Source organism: Castor canadensis, chromosome 1, assembly GCF_047511655.1.
Source record: "Castor canadensis chromosome 1, mCasCan1.hap1v2, whole genome shotgun sequence".
Classification (NCBI taxonomy): domain Eukaryota; kingdom Metazoa; phylum Chordata; class Mammalia; order Rodentia; family Castoridae; genus Castor; species Castor canadensis.
In genome coordinates this window covers 132,308,429-132,335,109 of record NC_133386.1, presented here as the reverse complement: position 1 = coordinate 132,335,109, position 26,681 = coordinate 132,308,429, and the positions used below count along the sequence as shown (strand labels likewise).

General features: G+C 37.1%; 1 protein-coding gene across 3 annotated transcripts in view; it reads left to right on the top strand.

Annotated features, from left to right (window-relative positions):
- Uvrag (UV radiation resistance associated) overlaps positions 1–26,681 on the top strand; it is a 322,555-nt gene that overhangs the window by 117,076 nt on the left and 178,798 nt on the right. For all 3 annotated transcript variants that reach the window (XM_074082663.1, XM_074082669.1, XM_074082674.1), the window contains one exon: positions 22,847–22,952. In XM_074082663.1, the coding sequence (XP_073938764.1) occupies positions 22,847–22,952 (106 nt within the window). The remainder of the gene's footprint in view (positions 1–22,846; positions 22,953–26,681) is intronic.

Below are 26,681 nucleotides of genomic sequence, written 5' to 3'. Positions count from 1 at the left end.
TATTCCTGTCTCTCTCTTTTGCTTTCTGACCACTATGAGGTGAGTAACTTCCTCTCCATATACCCTTGTAACAGGCTTAAAAGCAACAGGCAGACTGACAATGAATTGAAACCTCCAAACTTTTCTTTGATTATCTCAGATATTTTGTCACAGTGATGGAGAACTGACTAACAGATCAGCGTTTATCACATTTTCCTTCTGTTGTAAACCTCTGTTTTTGTGTTAAACATTTAATTCACTGCTAAAGAGATTTAAATACAGTCATGCCTTTCTTAACAATGGGATATGTTCTGAGAAATGCATTGTTAGACAATTTTGTTATTAGGTATCTGAACAACATAAATAAACATAGATGGTTTGGATTACTCCCTTTACAATGCAAGAGACATGGTGAACATAAGATATATGAAGCTGCTGATAACACTGTTTTATAGCAAGTTCTTTCTTTATAAGTGGAAAGTGTATACTGTAAACTAATGATTAAAAGTATAGTAAAATTAATACATAAACCAGTAGTGTCATTTGTTATTATTAAACAATAGGTATTGAACATAATTATATGTGCTGTTCTTTTATATGACTGTCAGTGCATTGGGTTTGTTTACAACAGCATCACGATAAACTTGTTAAGATGGCTAAGATGTCACTTGATGATTAGGAATTTTCCAGCTACATTATGGGAGCACCATTGTATATGCAGTCCATTGTAACCAAAACATTGTTCTGTGGTGCATGACTATGACAAGAAAACTCTTTATATTTGCCCAAATATTTGCTGTTTCTAATGTTTTCATTTCTGTGTACAGCTCCACATTTCCATCTGGTATCATTTTCCTGATGTCTGAAGTACTTCCTTTTGAATTTCTTGTGATGCAATTCAGTTGGTAATTGAAGTCTTTCATTATGTCTGAAAACATCTTTATATCATGTTAGTTTTTGAAAGATATTTTTGTTGGGCCTGAAAATCTAGGTTAAAATTTTTTTTCCTTTTAATTCATTAAACATGTTGCTCCATTGTCTTCTAGTTTGCATTGTTTCCAGTAAGAAACCTGTCATTTCAATACATTCTTCCTTCTATGTGGTGTATGTTTTTCTCAGGCTGTTTGAAAGGTTTTCTCTTTTTCCCTATTGAGAGCAGTTTCATTGTGATGAAAAAAACTTTTCTGTTTTTTTTAAATATATATATAGCATTGGTTAAGATTCTTGGATGTGCAGGCTTATGATATTCATCAAGTTTGTAAACTTTTCAGCCACTGATGTAAGCATTTGTTTCTTTCTTTTCCTCTGCTATTTTCCCCTTCCTAGACTCCAATTATATGTATATTGGCCCTCAAGAAATTGTGCCACCTTACATGGATGCTTTATTCTGTTTTTATTTTATTTTTAGTTCTTTCTGTGTTTCATTTTGAATAGTTCATTTCCAAATATCTAGTCATTTAGTATGTTATCAGGTTTACGAATCTTTACTTCTGTAGTATCTAATTTGTTTATCCATCTTACCTACACACACCCCCACACACCCACACATACCCCTTTTCTTCCCATTTCAGACATCAATAGTTTTCATCCTTTAGAAGTTGAATTGGGTCTTTCAAAATTTTTCCATGTCTCTACTGAACATGTTCAATCATTCTCCAGCTTTTGAACATATAAATTGTAATAACTCTTAATAGCCCCACTAGTTTTGTCATCTCTATCAATTCTGAGTCAGTTTTAATTGAGTTATTTTGCTATTCACTTTGGATTATATTTTTCTGCTTCTTTGCATGTGTAATAAATCTTAATTGGAAGTCAGACAGTGTAAATTTTACCTTATTGTTTGAGGGGTTTTTTTTTTTGTATTCCTAAAATGTTCTTGAGATTTATTCTGGGATATAGTTATGTCACTTGCTGCTTTCAGTTTTTGCTTTTAGGCTTCATTATACTAGACCAAAGCAGAACATAGTCTAGGGCTTCTTTTATCAGCCTCTGAAGTGAAAATTCTTAGTATTTTATTCTGTGGCTCATGAATTATGATCTGTAGTCTAGCTGTTGGGGACAGGTACTACTGTTGCTGAAATTTCTGCTTAATGTTTCTTCTAGTCCTTTCAGGAAGTCCTTTTCTTGGCCTTGGATCTTTTCTTCAGATGATTCAGTGATCAGAACTGAACTGAATACTTGAGTGTGATCCTGTACAGATCTCTGGAGTTTTCTGTGTGCCACTTTCTTTTTTGGTACACATACATACCTTATATAACTCAGAAAGCTTCATGAACATGTAAAGAGTTCTCACTTTCTTTAGATTGTTTTTTTCTTATCAGTGATTAAAAGATTTGTGAGGCATTTGAGAATGTGTGTGGCTAGAAATGAACTAGCTCCAATGGAAAGAAAAAGAGAAGAAAAAGGAGAGTGTGGTGGTTTATTTTTTGGGACAGACTTCAAGGGTTCTAAATACTAGTATGCTGGTAGAAATTTGTCTTTGGAGACCCTGTAGTAATTTTGATTCGTGTCCAGTTAAAACTGCAACAAACCTGCCAATATAGAACTAATTCTATGCTTGCTCATTTTCTTCAGATAGTAGGCCAAATGGACAAATTTGTTAAGCTAATTCTGAAACACTACACCAAAAACCAAAAGGAGCACATTTAATCACATGTATTGGCAATAGGGGTTCCATGAAAATGCTTTAATTTCTAGAACAGCTTCTTTTCTTTATAATACCAGTAATAAGACCTTTGCTGTAACTCTAAATGTAGCATGCAAGTGTGACAAAGAGGACAAGATGGTAATGTGGCATAGAGAAAGGAGAAATTGGAAATTAAGAAACTTGAGTTTTAGTCCCAGCTTTCTGACTGGCCTGTCTTTGAGACATTGGGAAAGTCACTTAATCTAACTGGATTTCTTTTTTGTAGCACTGAGGTTTGAACACAGGGCCTCATGCTTGCTAGGCATGCACTCTACCACTTGAGCACTCTACCAGTCCTTGGGCTTCTGTTTTTATAATAATAAAAATGAGAACATTGAATTTAAAGACCTCCAAAACAATCCCTAGTACCAACATTGAACATTCTCATGATTCTTTGACTATAAAGGTGACCCTAATTGACATGAGAGCCAGTGTCCTCCTTATTTCTAGAACTAACAGCATTTTAAAAAATGCTTTACTGTATCATCACATTCTCTTTTCTACTTAAAATGTCATTATCCAGTCTGATTGCCCATCTAATTCACAAAATAATTGGTTCAGATTAATTTCAATAATTCCTAAAATTTCAAGGCTCTCAGCAACCTGAAGATTTGCCATTACTGGGATATTCAGAGACAACACCACAAGTTTTGTGGGCAACTCCCCCAAAGTGTTTTGGACAGTGGCATTCTTGCTGAGATAAATATAAAGGGCAAAGAGAATAATAATAATTAGTCACTGTTGATATTTAAGTAGTCAAAAATCGAGTGATAAAACTGTAAATGCTTTTAAGTGTTTAATCCTCAGAGTACACCATTGAAAAATGTACAGTTTTTATTCCTTTTACAAATGAGGCACAGAAAAGTTCAATAATTCCCCAAGGACCACATGGTTAGTGAACAATTGAGCTGGAGGACATCTTTCTACACTGTCACGGCCTATCCCTTATCTATTGTGTTTATGACATCAAATGTATGAAAGTGCCTATTGTATTTCCATAAGTAAGTAATACTTATTAATTGTAAAAAATCTGCCTTCTAAGAAGTCAATTCCCATGACTTTATTATTTGTGCATGTTTATAGATTATTGTCATATTAGATATTATGGGTTATGAGAATTAAGTCTTTTTGTACTGTAAGATAGCAGCTCAGGTGATTCTGATGCATGCCTCATTAATCAGTTCTTAGGTAGTCGGTAGATTATCTGTCAGTCTGAACTGTTTCTTACCATTCAGAAAAAGAGAAAGAGAGAGAAGTTTGTGAGAAAATCCTTTCTGCCATGTCATTAATGGGCACATTGTTTAACTCAGTTGATGGTTTTTTGTATCAAGATTTTCTAAAAGAAGCAGTCATTCACTGATTTACATTGAGGAGCAAACTCCATAAAAATACCCTCCTAACTTTGCTTCTGTAAACTAACAAAAGTCTGTATATATCCAAGAACACAACTAAAACCAGCAATAAAACCAGACTTTTGTTGTTATTGTCATACATACTTCTCCATATCCTTATGATTAATTTCCTTAGAAATTAGGACTTTTGGGGGATCTTCTGTCAAGATCTAAAAATCTCAAAATGTCTTCTCTTCAAAAAAGCCTTCTTTCAAGTTAACCATTATTATCACCATATCTAATATCCTGTCCTCCAACTTGAAATCATTTCTTTTGGTGTAGAGGAAATGTTAGTTTCCTATAAGTTGATTTCTTTGAAAAACTTCATCATACATTGAAAGTCATACATAGTCCAGGAGAACTTTAGATGGCAGAACTTCAGGCTCAAGGTAAAGTCATTGGGAACCATTGCCTTTGCTATTTTATGATCACAAGCCTGAAAATGCAGAATCTTAGAAAGGGTGACCCTTCCTGAACCCAGGTAATTTTTTAAAAAGATCTGGACAATGAAAACAAATGGTCATGAGTACTAGAAGTCAACATACAAGGTGTTTTAAAGAGGTGAGGTACCAGTTGTGATCAGCTTTGAATACTACATTGCAAAAGAACTATTTTAAAAAATAAAGATTGAAGGGACTAGGGAACAACCCAAGAATATCTAAATTGTTGAGTATCTCAATCACACCTTCTTGCTTCATTCCCAGTTCTTTTGAGTACATCAGCAATTTTCTATTCTTCAGAGAGGCACTTGAACGAATTTGTTGGAATTCTGTGTATTTGATAGTATGAGTCTGAACTTTTGAAATGGGTTGTCATTTTTATCTTGAAGTAAATCTCATTGCTATCCTTGAATTACATGTCTTATCCTCTCTTCTTTCTTGTCTGTCATTTTCAGTCTCCACTCAATAGTGACCTCATGGTGGGGAGGATCTGTCTCTAAGGTTTGCAAATTCATGTCTTTTCTTCATGACTCAACACCATTACTTTCTATCAAGTTTCTTTTTCAAATGCTCTTCTTATGGAGCATAATCTTAAAAATGATATTTAAATTACAGTTTTAAAGTTGATTTAAAAATCCTCAAGTATTTAGTAAATAATTGCTAAGGTTTTTAGACACAATGGAGGAAGGAATACAAGAGAAGATGAGTTTTTCGTCTATCTAGTTGAATAAGATTTAGTACACAGAAGTAGCAGCAACACAAAGTAAGTGCTGAACTTGGCAGTTCAAGTGCTTATTGACTAAAATGACACATAAGGTATTTAGTATGCTTAGTTATGTGGGCATTAAAACAGAGTTAGAAAAAGGGGAAGCCTTGTGACATCCTGAAGTCTTCAGGGAAGGGATGAAGAAAGCTGTGGAATTAGAAGTTTTGAGGGGTTATGGGGAGGGATAAGAGCATAAAGTAAGGGTAAAGGAGAGGTAAGTGTAGTAGAAAGATTCTACTGGAGTAAAAGGGTCATTTTGAAATTATACACAGTGTGTGGGGCAATGAAATTCAGACTGCAAAGTATTAATTTGGTAATATAGACAGAATTGAAGCACTGAAGTTATTAGTGAGCCCTGAGAGCAAAAACATTTAAATAATATTTTAAGAACTGGTAAATACTGGTCCAAATACATTCCTCTCGCCCCATCTTTCTTGCGATCAAAGATTTAGATTTATAAGCTGGTTACCAGGGTAAAAAATACAGTCTATGGCTGTGAGCCAGAGCAAAGCCAAACAGCTCATTATGAAATTTCATTGTGGTACTAAAAATAAAGTTTATACTACCCTGTTACCCTAGTTTCACCAATTGAGGTAATCAGCCCATTCATATATCATACAAAGTTAATGTAGAAATGCTTGAAATTAAAGGCATTCAAGATTATGCATGTTGGTTCCTTACTTACTCTAATAGCTCTTTTTGTTTGTATGTATGTATGTATGTATGTATGTATGTATGTATGTTTAAGAGAAGACAAGATCTTAGTATGTCAGTCAGCCTGGCCTGGAACTCCTGGGCTCGACCATTCTCCTGCCTCAGCCTCCCAAATAGCTGTGATTAGGCACATTGTAGTGTCTGTAATGGGTTTTGTTTGTTTGCTTGCTTGTTTTTGTGGTAGTGGGGTTTGAACTCAAGGCATTATGTATGCTAGGAGGCACTACTTCTTGAGCCTCGCCTCTAGCACTCTGATGGTTTTTAATTGATTCCCTTGGGTATATAATGTAGATAAAAGGGACATTTGCAAATGACAGGGTTTTTTTTTTCTGAGTGTATACTCTAGTTTCTTTTTCTCACATTATTACTATGACTAAGTCCTCCACAGTGGGTGTTTGATCCTCATGTATCATACTACCCGAAAGCTTACAAGTCAAAACAACGGTTTAGCTGGGTGTGGTGGTGCCCAGCACTTGAGACACTGAGGCAGGAGGATTGAGAGTTCAAGGTCATTCTGGGTTGCATAAGGAGCCCCAGCCTCAAAAAAAAAAAAAAAAAAAAAGAAACCAAACAGGTCCCGCTGTTCTGTGGGATGACTTCAGCTAAGCCAGGTGTTTTCCCTAGAAGTCTTGTGTGTGTGGCTGGAATCATCTGAAGATTCTCCTGGACTCGATACATGAATGCTTTTCCCTCACATGGTATGTGGCTCAGCTGGAACGACTGGTGCCCTGGAGGCTGGCTGGGCATCTTTCTCAGTCTTTTTCCAAGCAGCCTTTCCACATAGCTAGCTTGCGCTTCCTCACATATGGCATTCTCAGGGTAGTCAGATTTCTTACATGGAGGCTGGTTTTTCCCAGAGTGAGTGTTCAAAGAGGAGAAGTAGGCCAGTTAAAGGCTATGCCTGAGGTATCAATTACATAGACTTAATTAAGTTTAAACCAGTCTTATATTCCTGGGATAAATTTTACTTGCGTATGATTTTTATCGTTTTAAAAAAAAAATACAACACTGAGTTAGATTTGCTGACATCTTATTTAGTACTTTGCAATTCTTTATGAGAGAGGCTGGCTTATAACTATTTTTTGTGTGTGCTATTCCTGTCTAAATCAAAACTGGTAAAATGAATTGAGACCATTTTCTATATTTCCCCATGATTGAAACAATTTAGATTTAAGTGGTAGATATTACCTAGTCCATTTTGCTGCTTTGACAGAATACCTGAGACAAACATTCAAACCGTAACATTCCTCCCCTCGGCTCCGCAAAGTGCACGGACGTCCTGCTTACATATAAAATACATTCATCCCATTGCAATAGCTCTCAAAGTCTCAGCTCATTGCAGTGGACTCCAAAATCCAAACTCTCATCTAACTCAGACTTAAGACAGGGTTCATTTTGAGGCAAATTTCCCTCCAGCTGTGAGCCTGTGAAATTAAACTAGTAGCGTGCTGCTAAAAGGCAGGGGTGGGATAATTCCATCTGAAAGGGAAAAATAGGAAAGGAGAAAGGGGTAGCAGGTCCTAAGCAAGTCTAACTGGATGAACAATACTAAATTCCAAGGCTTCAGAACTGCCTTCTTTCACTGTTTGTATTACCTTCAAGATACCCAGGGGTGGGGTTGATTCCCAAAGCCTCAGACCTACCTGTGCCCATGACTTTGCCTGGCTTAGTCCATGCAGCCGGTCTCATAGGTTGGGGTCTAATGTTGGTAGCTGTGTACAGTTCTGGAGCCTTGAGGGAAGTTCCACCCCACCCCCACCCCCAATAGCCTTCATTGCCCTAGTGGGAACCCTGAAGTGGCTCTGCCCCGTGGCTGCACTAGGACTTGCTCTAAGGGAGACGTTCTTTGAAAGGCCTTCCAGGTCGTTCCCCCATTGTCTTGATGAGTGGTATCTGGCTTGCTCCATCCATACTAACTTCCTTATCAAATAGTTGCATGACCCTGTCCTCTACGTTCTCCCCTCACGTGCTTCCCAGGCTGAAGGATTTTTTCCTAATCTTTATGTTCTGCTTCCCTTTTGCTGATAAATTCCATTTTGAAGCCATTTCTTGCCTTTTGCATCTTACCAGATGCAATTAAAAGAAGCTTCGCAGCAATCAGGATGCTTTGCTGCTTAGGTATTTCTTTCACCAGCTATATCTGGTAATATAAAAAGTTTTTTGCTTTTAAAGTTCATTGCCCCTCTTACACTCTTCAGACATGGACACAATTCAGCAGTTCCTTGCCACTTTATAATGAGGATAGTCTTCCTTCCAGTTTCCATTGCCCTGTTCTACAGTTCCATCTGAGGCCTGGTCAGAATTGTCTTTAGAATAAACCCGTGGTATTCATGGCTTTATTACACAGGGTTTTGACCAAGCATGGTCAAACAAACAAACAAGTAAATAAATAAATAAATATCAAAAGAAATTTCAGAAATGAAAAGTTTATTAAGTAGCTCAGTTGAATGTGAATAAGCTCTCAGCCAGTACTACATTATTATCAGTTGTATTTAAGTCATTGTGTAATCTGTTGAGTGTTTCCTGCCCTTAATTTTGTGAAGATGTGCCTCCCAAAAAGCAAATGGTGCCCAAAAAAGCAAGTGAAGATTTTAGATTTGTTGAGACATGGCATGTCTTTTGTGAAAGTGTGGTGGTATAATGGAGAAAATGAGTCAGGCATCCAGAACTCCATGCACCCTGAACATTCACAGTTTTTCTTCATTGGCAGTCTCCTTGGAAGTACATACCTGTGTATACCAAGGATCTACTGTACTATTCATATTCCCAACACCATTCTGGTCATGACCACTTAAACATTCTCTAAGAAGATTCAGACTTTCTGTATAGCTCTCTTCACCTTTTGGGCCCTTACCATATCACCCTTAACTCTCCACTCATGGCAGTCTAGACCTTTTCTACCTTGTTCCTCTGAATTATTCTAGCCTCTTCCCATTACCCAGTTCCAAAACTGCTTCCATATTTCCACTTCTATGTTATAGCAAACCCCCATTCCTATACCAATTTTCTTAGTTTCTTTTTTGCTGCTGTAACAGAATACCCAAGACTAGGTATTTTATAATGAACAGAAATGTATTTCTCAGTTTTGGAGGCTGGAAAGTCCAAGATAAGGTACTGGTATCTGATAAAGGTCTTCTTGTTGTGACTTAACATGGTGGAATGTATCACACAGAAGAGAGCAAAGAGAGGGATAGAGGGAGAGAAGAAGGCCAAAACTCAGCCTTTTATAACAAATCCCCCCACTCCCATGATAATGGCATTAATCCATTCATGAGGGTGGAATCCTTAGTGACCTAAACATCTCATAAATCTTCCGCCTCCCAACACTGTCAAAATAACAATTAAGTTTCAACATGAGTTTTGGAAAGGACAAACATTTAAACCATAGCATCTATAAAACTATCAAGGACTACAGTACCCCTCTTTTCTGTTTTGATTATCCTTTTAGTTTCTTTGTGATTGTTGATCTGTTCAAGTTTCAACCTCTTGTTGAGGTAATTTGGTAATTTGTATTTCGCTAGAAAATCATTTGCTTTAACTGTTTTAAAAAAATTCTTGACATAAACTTGAATATAGTATACCTTTTCAATTTTTAAAAATCTATCTATATCTGAAGTTTGCCCCCTCTCTTGTTTCTAATTCTGAAGTACTTTTCTGTGTACTTCCTAAAGTGTGTTTATTGTGCGATGAATACATTTTAAATTAAACTTGCTGAAATGCACATGGATGGTATTATGAAAAATCTGGGAATGATTTAGCCTGTTCTTATGCCAAATGTGGTTCTTGCCTAAAATGAGTTATTTGAGTTGTAAATTGGAAATGCGAAGACTTGATTATTGTTCTATAACTGTTGCTTCATTGGTATTGTGTGCTAGTTTTGAGAGTACGTCTTGGTTAGACCTGACACTCTCGTTATCACATGTTTTCACACCACCTACCATCTCCTCAATAGAACTTTCCCACCCACGATGCTACCATGTACTTCTCCATGAGAGTATGTTAAATTTATAAGTAGCAATAGTATTGTTTTATTCGAAGCCATTACCACGAGACTATCTGTTCTCAACTATGCACGGTCTAGACAGAGGAATGTTGAAGAAGGCTTTAGGGTAGACTCCTGGTCTTTCAGGAAATTATCATATTTAATGAAATATCAACAAGTATTTGAGTGATTCCCATGAGTCTGAGACTGCTGTAGGTGGTATAGAGATGCAAACAATTCCATAGACATTTAAAGCCCACAGCAGTGTAGCTGTGGTCAGCCTTCCTGGACTACCTCTCATCACATTGTTCTCATGCACTCTTTGTTTCAGTATATACACCTACTTTCTGTTCTCAGCATGCCATGCACTCTGCTCCTTTAATGACTTTCAGAAGCAGCTCCCAATACCCTAGATGGCTATTCCCTTACATACAGCTGCCAGAGCCTTTCTTTCAAATTACAGTTAGAGCTTGTCTCCTTTAATGAACCTTCCAAGAGCAAGTTATCTCAGACTAATGGATCCATTTTGAAAGGGTAATTAGATTTGCACATGCAGATAACTCTTGTAAGGTGTTTAACAAGGTATGTTCCGCTAGCTTTGGGAACAAGGTGAAGAAGTATGAGCTAAATGACAGAAAGATGGATAAATTGATAATTGCTTTCTGACTTGCTATCAGCCTAGAGGGAAATTTTAACAGCATGGCACAGGGCTCTGTTTTTTATCTAGTCTTGTTCAACATGTCCATTCATTCAGTTACTCACTTGCCAAATGTTTATTGAGTACTACATGTTGGAAACTGCAGTATGCTGGGATATAATGGTGAGCAAGAGAGATGTGCTGCTTTTTTGAGGGTATTTCAACTAAACATTTAAACAAAGAGAACTTCGTAAGTTAATGAAATGGTAGTGTGAAGCTTTTAGAGATGGTCTGCATAAGAGAGTTAAGTTTTAAGATGAAATTTAATTGGAATGGGATAAGTCTTACACTTATTGAATCCGAAAGCCAACTGTTTGACAAGGCTCTCTTGCTGGTTGTGGGGGCTGCTGTCAGTTCCAGAGAAGGTGCCTTTGGGATAGTTCTTTGGAATGTGGGCCACTTCATACACCCTCTCACGCTTCAACTCTCTTCTTTCACAAAGGGCTAGTCCCTTTCAAGCTTACCTAATGAGATCAGACCTACCCAGTATATATGTGTGGTTGCCATAACAAAATACCATAGATTGGGTGGCTTCAACAAGAAAAAAACATTTTCTCATAGAGCTGAAGGAAGAAAGTGTGGGATCAAGGTGCCAGCCTGGTTCAGGGTTTGGTGAGGGCTCTCTTCCTGGCTTGCAAATGGATACCTTCTCATGGTGTCCCCACACAGCTTTTCTTTGATGCATAAATGAAGAGAAGGAGATGGAGAAGAGGAAGAGAGAAGGGGAAATCTTCCTGCTCTTGAAGGTGATTTGGAACCTTAATTATATCCTGCAAATCCCTTCACCTTGTAAAGTAATACAGTGCAGGTGCAATACAGTGTTCTTTTGTATCCACCAGTCCTGCTAATACTCAAAGGGAGGCAATTATGCAGTGCATGTACTCCAGGGGGTAGGAATCGCAGGAGGCATCTTAGAATTCTGCCTACTACAAATACAGTAGGATAGAAAGCACTTTGCTGAGATATGAGGTATATCATGAGTAGAATAACAGAAGGAAAAGGCACAAAGTGTCCTAGTATGGTGGGAAGAGCACCAAATTGGAACCCATATATATGGATCCCATATATATGGAAAGCTCAACCCAAAGCATGTGTCTCAAAAAAAAACCAAAACATGTTGGAAACCCAACATGTGTTTAACATGTAATATGTTACTGATGCTGAGGTTTGTTGAGGGAGACGAAGGCAGCATTCACTTGGGAATGATGGTTTATGGATGGAAAGTGTAGCATGGCATTGGAGTTAGAAAACCCTGGGTTTGAATTCTGATTCTGCTGTTTATTAGCTTCAGTTTTCTCACATGTAGAATGGAAATGATGATGTACAAAGTCTATGGATTGTTGTGAGGATTAAGTGAAATATGTAGTTCAAGTTTGTAGCCCAGTGCCTACTGCAAAGCACTAAATAAATGTTTATTCAATAATGATTTATTAAATAAATGTATTCTGTGTATGCAGATACTGCTAGAGTTCAGGGTTTTAATAACTATTAATATTATTATACCTGAGGTAGATTTTGTTGAACTTTGAATTGCCATACTACAACAAATGAGTTCTAATTTTAAAAATTATTTGTTTATTTACTTATTTAGTTACTTAGTTACTTATTTACTTACTTACCTATTGACAGAGTCTCACTACGTACCCAGGCTGGCCTCAAACTTGTGATTTTCCTGCTTCAATTGCCTGCGTGCTGGGATTACAGGCATGTGTCACTACTCCTGACTTTTAATGTGTCTTTAATAGACGGTCATGGATTATTTTTTGAGCAAAGAATAACATCTAATCATAGAATTCTAGGCTCTGTGGTTATTTCATTATAGTCCAGGCCCTGGTTTTGTACAGAGTTGTACTTGCCTGTTGTTCTCCTACTTACTGATACACTAAGACTTGAAAGAGCTCCTGAGCCCCATTTCAATGTTGTGATTTTCTGTAGATGCTGGGCAATCTGTGTTTTAAGAAGAACATTTTTGTGGCAATATTCCAAATGGATTGAAGAGGCAGAGATCAGGAAGAGGAAAAGCTTTTATTAATGCTGAATGGGGGTGTTTATAGTAGGGATAATAAAAGATAAGAACATCGAGAAAGAAGCATCAACAGACTGCATATGGGGAGGGGAGAGCAAGGGAAAAAGCAGGCACTAGTATGATGTGATGTTTAACACACTCGGGTGGTTCCTGACTATTATGGAGTCTAGATTTATTTGAATAGAAGAATTCTAAATACATTTTTTGTTTTTAGAGTGTAAAAATTTACAGATCACAGCCTCTTTAGTTACCAGAAAAATCTTTTAGCATCAAGGGAAGGTGTTACCAACATGACAGAAGTACATAATAAAGGTTAACTACCCTCAGATGCATCACATAGTGAAAGGTGCTGTGTATGTAAGCAGTTAGATCCTAGCTAGAGAGGGCCTAAAGTGTCTAAACATGTAGTGGTTTTCAGAGGTGATAAAGTGGTTAGGTACAGCTGGATTAGATAGCAGTGGTTTTTTAAACTGTATAGATTATGACATTTCTAGTTGTCTCCAAGGGAATTTAATTCTAGACATGTGTCAAAGCCTCTATAATTGCAATGTAAATGAAAGCATTTAGCTTGTGAGAAGAGAAACCTGCTGCTGGACTGTGTTACTGGTTGGGGCCATGTCTTTAGTCCTCATGTCCTATTTCCCTTTTATTACCATGCAGTATTGATAAGCAACGGACATAGTGATAGAAGTAATATCAAACATTTCTGGCTGTTTGGGCAGATATGCTACAATGGGTAACTAAGCAAATGAATGGGACAGAGGAGGCATTTTGGTCTTGAGTAGGGAATGGAGTTGAGATGAGCAAGAGTTGGAACTGAGAAACACGTTAGACTGTTGGCTGGGTGAAGATGATGGTGGCAGTGGATTTAGAGAGGAACAGACTGTCAATCAGGTCCTTGTTGCTAAATGCATTGACTCTGTCCAGACCTCAGCTTACTTGATTTTGAGACAGTGGTCATTGCTTCCCTGAGATGTTCTGTTTCTTAAACTGTGGCAGCACCAGCTCACCCAGCTGTTCCACGGGGTCTCAGGATGTTCTGGTTTAGATTTTTTTTTAATTTCTTTTTTTCTAATCCCTTAAATATTGCTGCTCCTCTGGATTGTGTTCTAGGCTCTATGTAGGGTGAGCTCATTCACTCTCATTGTGCTAATAATGTTATGAAATGTTGAAATGTTTCATAACCTTGTTAGCATCTGTGTGTTAACGATTGCCACATTTTTATCTCTGGCTAAGATCTTTCTCTTAAACTTCAAATCTTTGTATTCAGCTCATATTCAGCACTGCTCTTGATGCTGCATAGGTGCCTCAAACTCAAAATAGGACTTCTGAAACTGCTCCTCTAGCTTCCCTACTCAATAAATGGTACTACCATTTTCCAGTTCCCAAACCACATTTTTTTTCTTTTTCTTTTGCAGTACAATTATATACAATAAAATAGAGAACTTACGTGTGTAGTTTGGTGAATTTTGACAAATATAACCTGTGTTGTCATCATTCAGATCAAAGTACTGGATTCTTTCATTATCCAGAAAGTTCCTACATCTCCCTTTGCCAGGCAGTCTGACACCCTCACTCCCATCCTTCCTGAGTCAAACATTTCTCACTGCCTCATCCTTCACTAGCTTTTCCTGTTCTTGGACTTCTTATAAATGGAAGTTTCTAGCCTCTTTTGTTCAGTAGACAGCTTTTGAAGTTGACCCGTGTTGTTGTGTAGACCAGGGGTTTATTATTTTTTAACCCTTCAATGTACCACAATTTGCTTATCCATTATCCTGCTGATGAACATTTGGGTTGTTTCCTCTTTTTGGCTAAAGAAGAAAGCTAATAGGATCACTTTTATGGTTTGGATATAGTTTAAGTGTCTCCCAGGGGTCCATACCTTGGAGCTCAATACCACAGGGTAGTGGTATTGATGGATCGTTTAGAAGTGAGGCTAGTGGGAGGCCCTTAGGTCATTGAATGTGTCACACTTGAAAGGAATAAGATGGTTCTTGACCACTTGGTAGTTCTTCTGAGGCGGTGGTTATAAAGAAACAGCAAGCTTGTTCTCCCTCCCCCATGACTGTTTGCTCCCACACACATCACCTGCTGCTATCAACAACGGTGGGATGGATGGGACCCTCCTGATCTTGAACTTTGAACCTACAGAGCTGTGAGCTACATAAACCTCTTCTCCTCGCCAGTTAACTGCCTCAGGTATTTCATTGTAGTAATGAAAATTTGATTAATAGAAACACCTTACCCAAGTCTTTTGTTCATATGCTTTCATTTCTCCTATACTTAAGAATGGTGCTACCAGCTCACACAAGAAGTGTATATTTAGCTTGTTAGATATTGCCACACAGTTTTCCAAGGCAATTGTAGAATTTTATAGCAATATGTGAAAGTTCCAGTTGTTCTACCTCTTGCCAATGCATAGTATTGTCATTTTTATAAATTCTAACCATGGTGTAGGTTTTTTTGTTTCTTGGCGTTTTTTTTTTTTTTTTTTGGTGGTACTGGAGTTTGAATTGAGGATCTTGTGCCTTACTAGGCAGGTGCTCTACCATTTGAGCCATGTCTCCAGCCCTTTACACTTTAGTTGTTTTTTTTTTTTGTTTTTTTTTTTGCTAGGGTCTCATGCTTTTGCCTGGGGTAGCCTTGGACAATGTTCCTTTTACCTCCACTTCCTATGTAGCTGGAATTATGGGTGCACATGCCATGCCCAGCTTGTTTTTTTTGAGATAAGCTATCACTGACTTTTTGCCCATAGTGGTCTTGAATCCTATCTCCGCCTCCTGGATATTTGGGATTATAGGCACGCATCATTTTATGTACTTATCATCCATTCTTATGTCATCTTCTTGAAGAGTTTGTCTAAGTATTTTACCCATTCTTATTCATCATACTAATAGCATTTTATTGCTTTGTAGTTCTTTGTATATCCTGGATACATGTCCTTTGTCAGATGTATACATGTGTGCATTTGTGTCTTTGTGTGTGTATGTATGTTTATATAAACAAAGTTTTTTTCCAGTCAATACCTTGATTTTTTTCATTTCCTCAATAACTCCTTTTCATGAATCCTGTGTAAGAAATCGTTGCCTAACCCAAGGTCATGAACGTGTTTTCCTGTATGTTGCTCTGAAAGCTTTATAGTTTCAGCTCTTACACTTAGGTCTCTGATCCATCTTGTTAATTTGTGAGTTTGAGATGAGGTAGAGGTTAAGGTTCATTTTTTTCCTATATGGGTATTAAGTTTCAGTGCCATTTATTGATCAGACTTTTCCTTTCCTAATAAAAATAGACTGTGTAGGAATGGGTCTGTTTCTATAATCTGAATTATATCTCATTGATTTATTTGTCCAGTCTCATATAGCTGCTATTGCCTTACTTATTTTGTCTTTATGGTAATTCATAAAATCTGGTAGTATAGGACCTCTAATTTTATTTTTCAATGTTTTCATGGCTATTCTAGGTTTTTTTGTATTTCCATATCAATTTTAGAATCACCTTTTGTGTTTCCACAGAAAGGCCTGTTAGAGTTTTAATTGGAATTGCTTTGACTCTATATGTAATTTTAGGGGAACTTAATCTATTAGCAGTTAGTATACTGACTCCATGAAATGGTATATGGCTCCATTTATTTAGTTATTTTTCAGTATCTCTCAGCAATGTTTTATATTTTCAAAATACAGATACTTAACATCTTTCATTAGATTTGTTTGTGTTATTTGTTGATAGAAACACCAATTAATTTTGTATTTATTTAGGAATCTTACGATTTGCTAAGTTTATTTATGAATTCTCGTAGTTGGATTGTAGACTTTTTTGAATTTTTCTATGTACACACATAACATCCTGTGAGTTGGCATTTTTGCCTCTTAATTTCCTGTATTTATGGGTTTTTAAATTGCCTTGTTGCAATGGTTTGAACCTCAAGAACGCTATTGAGTAGAGTGAAGAAAGTAGACATCTTTGCCTCATTCCTGATCTTCAGTATAATAGGAGCAGTAAGTTTTCTGTATAAACCTTTTACTGTTTGTGGAAGCTTCCTTTGTCCTCTAGCTTGTTGAGGGTTAATTTTGTTTTTAGTTATTAATAGACATGGAATTTTATCAGCTTTTTTGCATCTTTTAAGATAATCATGATTTTTTTCTCCGTCATTCTTCCACTGACTGATTTTCAAATGTTATACCACTCTTGCATTGCTTAGATGAATGATCCCCCTTGATCAAGATGTGTTAACCTTTACACATTGCTAGAGTTGATTTGCTGACACTTTCTTAACGATTTTTGCATTTTGTTCATGTGTGATATTGGTCTATAATTTTCTTTTCTTATAATGTTCTTGTCATGTTTTGGTTTCAGTGTTAAGCTTGCTTCATAAAGTAAATTGAAATATTCCTTATTCTCTGAAAGATTTTTAACATGACTGGTATTTTACCAGCAAAGTCATCTTAAGCCTAGAGTATTCTAAGCAAGAAAGTTTTTGTGAACTTGTATGTGTGTGTGTGCACGCTAAGCCCTACTGGGGCTCAAACCCAGGGCCTGAAAAATGCTCTACCACTGAGCTACATCCCCAGCCCACAAAGATTTTAAGTTCCATATTTTCTATTTCTTTTCTTTTTGGTGGTACTGGGGTTTGAACTCGGGGATCATGCTTACTAAATAGGCATTCTACCACTTGAGCCACTCCACTTGCCCTTTTTTGTTTTGGGTGTTTTCTAGATAGGGTCTCACAAACTGTTTGCCCAGGCTGACTTCAAACCATGATCCTCCTGTTCTCTGCCTCCCAGGTAGCTAGGATTACAGTATGTAATTACAGATTACTATAATCCTAGTGAGCCACTGGCGCCCAGCTTTCTGTTTCTTTTGTGTTGGAAACTAGTGGTTTTAAAGCAGTTTGATTGTTTCAGCTAAGTTAACTCCATTGGCATAAAGTTGTTTCACTTGTTCCCTTTAAATATCTACAGGGGCTGTAATGATGTCTTCTCTTTCATCTTGATGTTGCTCTATTAGTCATGTTTGATCACTAACGCAATACCTCACACAGCTGCTTGCAAAGTAAAGCGCTTTATAGTTCTGTAAGCTCAGGGTCCAGACATCATAGTGCAGAGGCTGACAGAGGCCCATAGAGGACGGTGGATGGCAGAGTGTGTGTGGGGGAGGAAGAATCACATCTGAAATCAGGAGCAAAATCAGCTTGGACAAGACGCTTACTGCTTTTGTAATAGCCCTCCCTGGAGCACTCAAGGGGTCCCATGAGAACTGTCATCTGAGATTATACCCCTAATGACTTCCTAACTAGGCCTCATCTCTTAAAGATTCTACCACCTCCCAGTGCCACCACCCTGAGGACCATGCCTTCAGTCACGGCGGGGAGAGGGAATATCGTTAACCATATCCAAGCCATAGCAGTTGGTAATTTGTTTTCTATCACCAATCTTCATCGCTCCTCTCTGTCATTTTTCACATATGCGCCATCTTTCCTGTTCCTATTTTAATTTAGGTTAATGCCTTTTGTTGCTTGCACTGTTGCAATAATCTCACATTAGGCTTCTTGTTTGTAGTTTTCCCCTGTGTCCCATTCACCTTATTACAAGTGAAAAGAGTATCTCTGTTTTCTTTTTTATTATGATTTTTAATGTGTATCAATTGTATAGATCAGTGGGTTTCACCGTCACATTTTGCAATACATGTACCATGCATTAGTTGTGTCTACCTCCCATCTATCCTATCTCATCCTTCCCTTTCTTTCCCCTTTCCTCAGCCCTAATAGTCCCTCTTTTAGTTTTCTAAAGTGCAAATATAATTAAATCTTTTCCAGTTTAAAACCTCTTTTTTTTTTTTTTTTGGGCACAGTACTGGGGATTAAATCCGGGGCCTTGTGAATGCTAGGCAAGCCTGTACCACTTGAGCTGTTCCCCCATTCCTCCAGTTTAAAACTCTTTAATGCTTTCCTGTGCCTTTGGAACTCCTTCATATGCTGTGCAAGGCTCTTAATGACAAGGTATCTATTTGTCTCCATAGACTTCTGGTTTTCGGGCATTTACTTTTTCCTTTTTGTCTCTCCCTGCAAGCCACAGGGAAGTATACTTTATTGCCTTTGGAGACGTATTCTGATTTGTCATTATACATCTTAAGTGTGCATGTAGCATGTCAGATGCTACATGATCAATATTAAGTGACAAAAAATCGTCCTTTAACTTCTCCCTTATTGGTATTATAGTTAATATCTGATTGTATGTTCTCGATCTTTATAAATATTTATTTGACATAATTCCTTTTATTCAATGGATATGTACATTCACAATGCTATCTTACCCCACCTCAAAGAACATTTTAAGCCCAGTTTTCAGTTTATTGCTGTTTCAGATCATCTCAGGCAATGGGAGTGCATCTATTTGTAGTCACCAAATGCATTTGAGGTGGCTCCTTGATCTCTCCTCCCAGCACTAGTGTTACTGATGGTATTGACCAGTCACCCAGATAACTAGATGGTGTATATTTCTTGTATTTGAAGCCCTTTTCATAATTTGTGAAATCAAGAAACTTTCCTCTGGCACTAGCCAGCCAGTTTGGAGGTAAAGCAGTTGTTGCTTTTCCTGTCAGCTCTTCACTCCTCACTCCCAGAAGACTCAGGATGTCCCACATTATTTTGAAAAGCCTAAACACTTCAAACTCTTATTCTCCTGTTAGGCTTGAAAGGGGGACATTATTAGCTCTGTCTGATGTAGCAGGGGCTCTGAACGTCTATTTGGATAACACTGAAGATTGGAGGAAATGTGACTCTGTCTGTGTGTTTTAAGCCCCTAAGGTAAGATCAGAAAGCGTCTGGGGCAGTGAGAGCCAAATAGCTGAAGTCATACATTAATTATGGTCATGAATCATTTTTATTTTTAAAGTCTTTACCATTTGACAAGGTTGTTTGCATAGTACCAGTGAGGTTTTATGCAGCCCTGTCTCCCTTTTAAAGCAACAGACTGTTTTGTTGATTTCTCTTCTGGATTGATAATACCCATCATTTTTAGTAAAAATTGACTATTTCCCTGACTGAATGAGTGAGTGGTCGTTATTTTATGTGATTTGTGTTTTGATATAATGTTAGAAGTTATAAATGTAGGAAACTATCACACTGACCTTTTAGTTACTCTCCCACTGTAATCAAAATGTCAAATCTTAGGACCATGCTTTTGAATTTAAACATAGGTGTTAAGCCAGCAAATATAGTTGAGTGCCTCCTTTGTGCAGCATTCTGTGCTTAGCATTTAGGATATGTATAAAAAGATGAGTATTTCCCTTCAGAAACACCTACTGAGGAAATGAGGTTCTACAGTAGTATTTGTTGTGTTGTCATATACAAGATGTCATGTGTATCTCCAGAGGAGGAAGCTGTCTGGCATGGTCAGGAAAGGCCTGTAAAGAAGAGGGTATGCTTGAGTTGCCTCTTAATGGATTAGGAATTTTCTTACTTGCTAAGAGATAGAGGGAACTTGTAGATAGGTGCACAGCTTGTATAAAGGTACAGAAGCAAGAAATGGCATGATATGTTTGGAGAATTGCCAGTAGTTTGACACTATAGGAGTTGAGGGTGTAAGGTAAGGAGTATCAAGAAAGGAGGCTGGAGATATAGGCAGGGACCCCCTCACATTACACAGGACCCTCCCTTGGAAGATTTCTTTAGAGATCCTTTGTAGGAGAGTACTACTGTCGATGTAGATGAAGCACACATACACACTCACAACAAGGGGCAGTAGGATAGAGGAGTATGGAATATAAGCTCCTCTGTTGGATTCCTTAAGGAGTTGTTTAATTATTTCATGAGCAAAGTAGCTATGAGACCTGGCCTCTTTCAGATGACCCAAGAAATCCTCAGTTTCTAAAAATGTAGAATATGTCATGAATGTTTTTAGTGTGTAGTATCATAATAATAATGTTGTCAGAGGTATTAATGCCATCAAATCCTTAATAAATGAACCTCCCATATCTATGACCTTCAGTTCAGGTTTTTAAAAATCAAGGTAAAATTTACATACAGTGAAAGACATAGGTCAAAACTCTGTGAGTTTTGGTATAGTTCTCATCCTAGTCAATATATAGGTCATTTTCATCCCCTCAGCTAGTCTCTTTGTTCCCTATCAGTCAGTCCTCATCCCACAGAGGCAACTAGTCACTCTTGATTTATCACTTTTTTATATAAAGGGAAGCATATAGTATTGGTCAAGATGGGGTATTGCAAAGGGTTTTTTTTTTCTTTTTTTTCCTGGGCTGGCCTGGACTGTGATCCTCCTACTTATGCTTTCCCTGTAGCTGGGACGACAGGTACATGCCACCACTCCCAGCTGCTGGTTGAGATTGGGTCTTGAGATTTATTTATTTATTTACTCAGTCATTCAGTCCTGGCTGTCCTCAAACTGCAATCCTCCAGTCTCTCTGCTGAATAGCTAGGATTTACAGGTGTGAGATACCATACCCGACCATTTTTAATTAGATTATCTTTTTCTTACTGATTTTATATCCTCCAGACACAGTCCTTTGTCAGATAGATGTTTTACAAATGTTTTCTCCCAGTCTCTCAACTGTTTTTTCCTTTTGAAAATTGTATCCTTCGATGAAGAGCTATTTCTAACTTGGGTAAACTTTTAATGTGTCCATTTTTAATTTTATGATTTTTTTTGTTCTGTCTAATGAATCTTTGCCTACCCCAAGGTTGCAAGAGATTCTCACATTTTCTGCTAGAGGTTTTATGATTTTAGCTTTTGTGTTTACTATGATCCTCTTTAAATTAATTTTTTTGCGTGCTGTGGTGTATATGATGAGATTAACTTTTTTCTTTGTTTATTCAATATTCCCATACCTTTGCTTAAATTTGTTTCTTCATTGATTTGCATTGATTCCTTTGTTAAAGATCAGTTTGTCATGTATGTGTAAGTCTGTTAAATATTCTTCATTCTAGCAATCTACCTATTCATCTATTCTTTCTGTCTGTCTGTCTGTCTATCTATGGAGTCTTACCCATGCTGGTCACAAAGTCCTGGGTTCAAGTGACCCTCCTGCCTCAGCCTCCCAAGTAGCTGAGGCTACAGGTGTGCGTGGCCTTCGATCTGGTTTTTTGACCCTATACTAGTATTATATTGATTATGTAACTTTATAGAATATAGCCTTTTAAAGATTGGTTTGTTACTTCTAGGTTCTTATACTTTATATGCAAGTTATAGCATCAAAATTTTGATTTCTACAAAAAACAAAGCCTGTTTTAAGACTTGACCTATTTAAGAAAACCTGACATCTTAACAATGTTGAACCTTCTAGTCCATGTACATATATTTTCCCATTTCTTTATCTTTCTCTAACGTGTTTCAGAGTGCTGTCAACTTTGAGTCAAGCTTCTTAACTGGAATGTTGTGGATTCTTGGATTTCTTCCTTTGTCCCCTGCCCCACCTTTTTGTTGATACTGGGGGTTGAACTCAGGGCCTCACTTTTGCTGAACAGGCATCTTACCACTTGAGCCATGCCCTCAGCCCTGTTTGCTTTAGTTATTTTTGGGATAGGATCTTGTGCTTTTGCCCAGGCTGGCCTGGATCATGATTCTCCCATTTATTGCTTCTCATGTAGCTGAGATGACAGGTGTGCATCACCACACTTAGCTTTTATTGGCTTAGATGGGTTCCCACTAACTTTTCCCCCAGGTTGTCAAACCATGATCCTCCTGATCTCCACTTTCCAAATAGCTGGGATTACAGGTGTGAGCTGCCATGTACAGCCTGACTCTTTTCTCTTTGTAGATACCCATAAATAATAGTCAGTTTTGGGTGTTACTTGAGTTGTACTCTATTGGTGACTTCAGCAATCCAACTAATTTCTCTGTATTTCAGTTTCTATATCTGTACAATGATAGGATTTAGCCAGATTGTTTTCTAAGGGCTCTCCCAAACTCCTGTGAGTCCTTCATGCTAGCTGTCAATGTATCAGAGACAGGCAGACAGGTGTTTTATAACATTATTGTTTTAGGATTTATTGTAGTCTGTGTTGTTTCATTGTAAATATGAATTGAGAAACAATCACTTTGGGCTCAGTATTAACTCTCTTTACCCTGGAAGGTTTATCATTCATATCTGTGGCTCTGTTTTAGAGTTTATAATGAACTCACTTCAATTTTTCTACAACTTGTATTTCTAGGCTTCATAGAGCCCAGTGTGCAATTAAACAGACTCAGGTAACTGTTCAGAAAATTGGAAAGGAAATTGAAGAAAAGCTAAGACTCACATCTACAAGCAATGAACTGGTAGGTTTTTATGTATTTGCCTTTTTAAACTTGTATTCTAAAGGGAATTACATTTTTCAATTAATTCTTTTTTTCCAGCAATCTTTAGGTAGTTATGATTATTTTTCCTTAATAATGTCTCACTGAGATGTTGGCTGGCATATTTTAAACATTAGAAATAAACTTTCCCATCTGCTAAAAATGTAATAAATAAAGTGCCCGCCTTATTCTGTTAGGTGAAACTTTAGGTTACATACAATTACTTAGAAGATGACTAATAGGCTATTTTATTAATGTCTTATAAATGTGAACTTATAAATATGTGAATGTATAGTGAATGAAAAATAGCTGCCCAAATGAAAAAATAAACTATAGGGACTAATCTACTTTTAAAAGATGAATTTAAAAATTATGATAGCATAATAGACTTTTGGGGAAGCACTCTTTTAGTAAGTTATTGCCAAAGGTATAGAAATCCAAATGCAAATGAACAGATTTAAGATATTAATATAACTTTGGGTGGCTTTATACTCAAGGTTCCTAGTAGAGGAAAAAATTGTCAGCTTTAAAGCGGAAATTTTTGTCTTGGCAAACAAAGTATGACTAATAATTAAGCTTTTTTTAAAAAAATGTAGTCATAAGGCTCTGAATAGCATTTGTGCTATGGATTATGACACTTAAAATTCACATCTTCAAATTAAATTCAATTGATACTTCAGGTAAGTATTTGCTAGGAGGAACTAACTGTTACAGCTGGGGAGCATCTTGCAATTGTCATTTGCGCCATTATCAGTTTGGCAAAAGACTTATATCCTCAACTAAAGCTTCTGGGTATGTTGAAGATTTGCCCAACAGAATAGTATAAAATAAGAATGGTAGAAAAATAGCAATGCATCTAATCTGCAGACTTCTCTCATGGAATTTGGAATTAGTATATATTAGTTCAAATTGTATAAAATTGCTGACTTTGAACTCTAAAGGCAGTTTTATATAATACAGCCTTATCTATAAAGCAGCTGATGCTGCACCTGGCTCTTACCAGGTGTACACTGATAGCTACAATAGCAATAGTGTAACTCTTTTATTCATATGGTTTCCCTTGTCGATGGAAAGTCTTCCATCCAGAGTTACTGTTAAACTACCTTTACTGTGACTTAGGACCAATAAAGGAACAAATTCCAGGCCATAAATATATTGGAGGGGGATAAAAAAAAAAGCTAATTTTAATCCTTTCTGTAGTGCACAAAATGGTGCATTTTGAGAACCTTTGTCTGGGGAGATATTGCTAGATTTTATTTTTCTTATTTTCCTATCCCAAGGCAAGACTGGGAAATTACTTGCTTCATTAAGTGACAGCATATGCTTTGTCTCAGTATGAAAAAATGTATGTTTAATCCTGTTTTTCTAAAATTTAAGTGGTGACACACAGAGTAAGGTGATAGAATGTATGAATTTAAAGAGGTCAGGTTCACAGGTTCACATATGTTTTTATGCTGCCTTGTCAACATAGAAGGAAGTCATTGGATTTTTGAACTGAAAGTGAACCTAGAAATCATCTAATTCCCTAATAACCCCACTGAAAATCACACCTCCTAGTCCATTCTGTCCCCACTTCTGCATTATTTTTCTCCATCTAACATGATACACATTTCATGTATTTTTCTGTCTCTAAACTTTTACTGGAGGGGTCTCTCTTCTCAGTGAGAAGGCATATTTGACATTGAAATAAATCAGATTACCTTCTAAGACCACTTCTTAATTAGTTCTCAGTAATTAACCCTACTATAAAAAATTCAGTTTATACTTAAGGACTTGCAAAGATTTGGCATCTTCTCACATTACATCAATGCCCAGCATTTTCTTTGGCATTTAACTATGTTTTTTTGAAATTTCTGTTGCCATCATCTTGAATTTGCTGGCATAATTACATGCTTTTTCTCTTTTGTTTTTCTAGTATTGTGGTGAAATACATAGGTCAGTATTGGAATGTTAAGCCAACTTTGCATTTCTGAGGAAAGCCTCTTGTTCATGATAAATTATTCTTTATGTATGGATAGATAGGTAGATAGAACTGGATTCAATTTGTTAAAAATTAAAAGAATATTTTTGCGTATATATATTGAAGAAGAATATTGACCCGTAGTTTTGTTTCCTTATAATCTGTTCATCTGGTTTTGTTGTCAGGGTAATGTTGACCTAATTTGCTGTTGGAAAGTGTTTCCTCCATTTCTTTTTTTATATAGTAACATAGAGAATTGGAATCGTTTCATAAGTGTTTGATAGGTATTCACCATTGAGACCATCTGGACTGGAGTTTCTTTGTGGGACGGTTTTGAGCTACAGATTCATTTTCTTTAACAGTTACAGGATTATTCAAGGTTTTCCTTTTTTTCTTTCTCTCTCTCTCTCTTTTTTTTGGTGGTACTGGAGTTTCGACTCACCATCACACTGGCTAGACAGGCACTCTACCCCCCAACCTACCCCTCAGCCCTTTTTTGCTTTAGTTATTTTTGAGGAAGGGTCTCACGTTTTTGCCTGGAGTTGGCCTTCAACCACAATTCTCCTAATTATGCCTCCTGGGTAGCTGGGATTACAGGCACTTGGCACCATACCTGGTGTGAATTGAGATGAGGTTTTGCTAACTTCTTGCCCCAGATGCTTCCAACTTCAATCTTGCTGAGCTGCAGCTCCCAATTAGATGGAATTACATTCATGTGGCACTAGGCCCAACAGGCTATTCAAGTTACCTACTTCCTGAATATGGTAGCTGTGTCTTTCAAGAATGTGTCCATTTCATTGGAGAGGTGAGAGCTTTTAATTTTAGACATTGAAACGGTTACATCGTGTAAGGTTGCCTTTCTATCATGAACATTTTTCATGTCCAGTTGGTTACTTGTGTATCTTCTAAGAAGTGTCAGTTCTGATACTTTCGTCTAGGAAAACATAAATTATGTTTTATATGAGAGTTGTCCTATCCCTTTGGTCCAGTTTTCCCTAATGTTAATGTCTTACTGTGTGTGCACAGGTGGCACATAGTACCTAGTCAAAATTCAGATATTAACATTGATACATTACTATCAACTATTGAATCTATTCAGGTTTTGCCACTAATGTCTTTTTTCAAAATAATTGTACTTTTTATTTTATAACAGTTTTGTTTACATGGATTTAGCACAAAAATAGTGCAGGAACTTGCCTCATGTCCTCTATACCCAGTTTCTTGTTAATATCTTACCTTAGTATGTTAAATTTGTTACCGTCAGTGACACTGTATTAATAAATTACCCTTAACAACAGTACATGCTTCATTCAGATTTCCTTAGTGTTTATCTAATGTCCTCTCTCTAGCTCAGAACCCTATCAGGAACCCTGTGGATTTCTTGTAAACAACCACATCTGCAACCATAGCTGCAAATTTGGACATTTTATGCCTACTTCTGCCTATTTCAATAACCAGGACATCAGTACAGTGAAACTGATAAAAACGGGAATCCTAGCTGGGCATGGTGGTTCACTCCTGTAATCCCAGCTACCCAGGGTGAGCCATAAGTTTCTAGGTCTGGTCTAGGCCAGGCTGGGCAAAAAACGTCAGACCCTATCCCCCCAAAAAAAGAGGCCAACAGTGTGACTTAAGCGTTAAAAGCATGAGGCCCTGAGTTCAAGCTCCAGGACCTCCTAATTAAATAAATAATAAATAAGGGAATCCTTGCCTTCTTTCTGGTTTTAGGGAGAAATAATCCATTTTTTCCC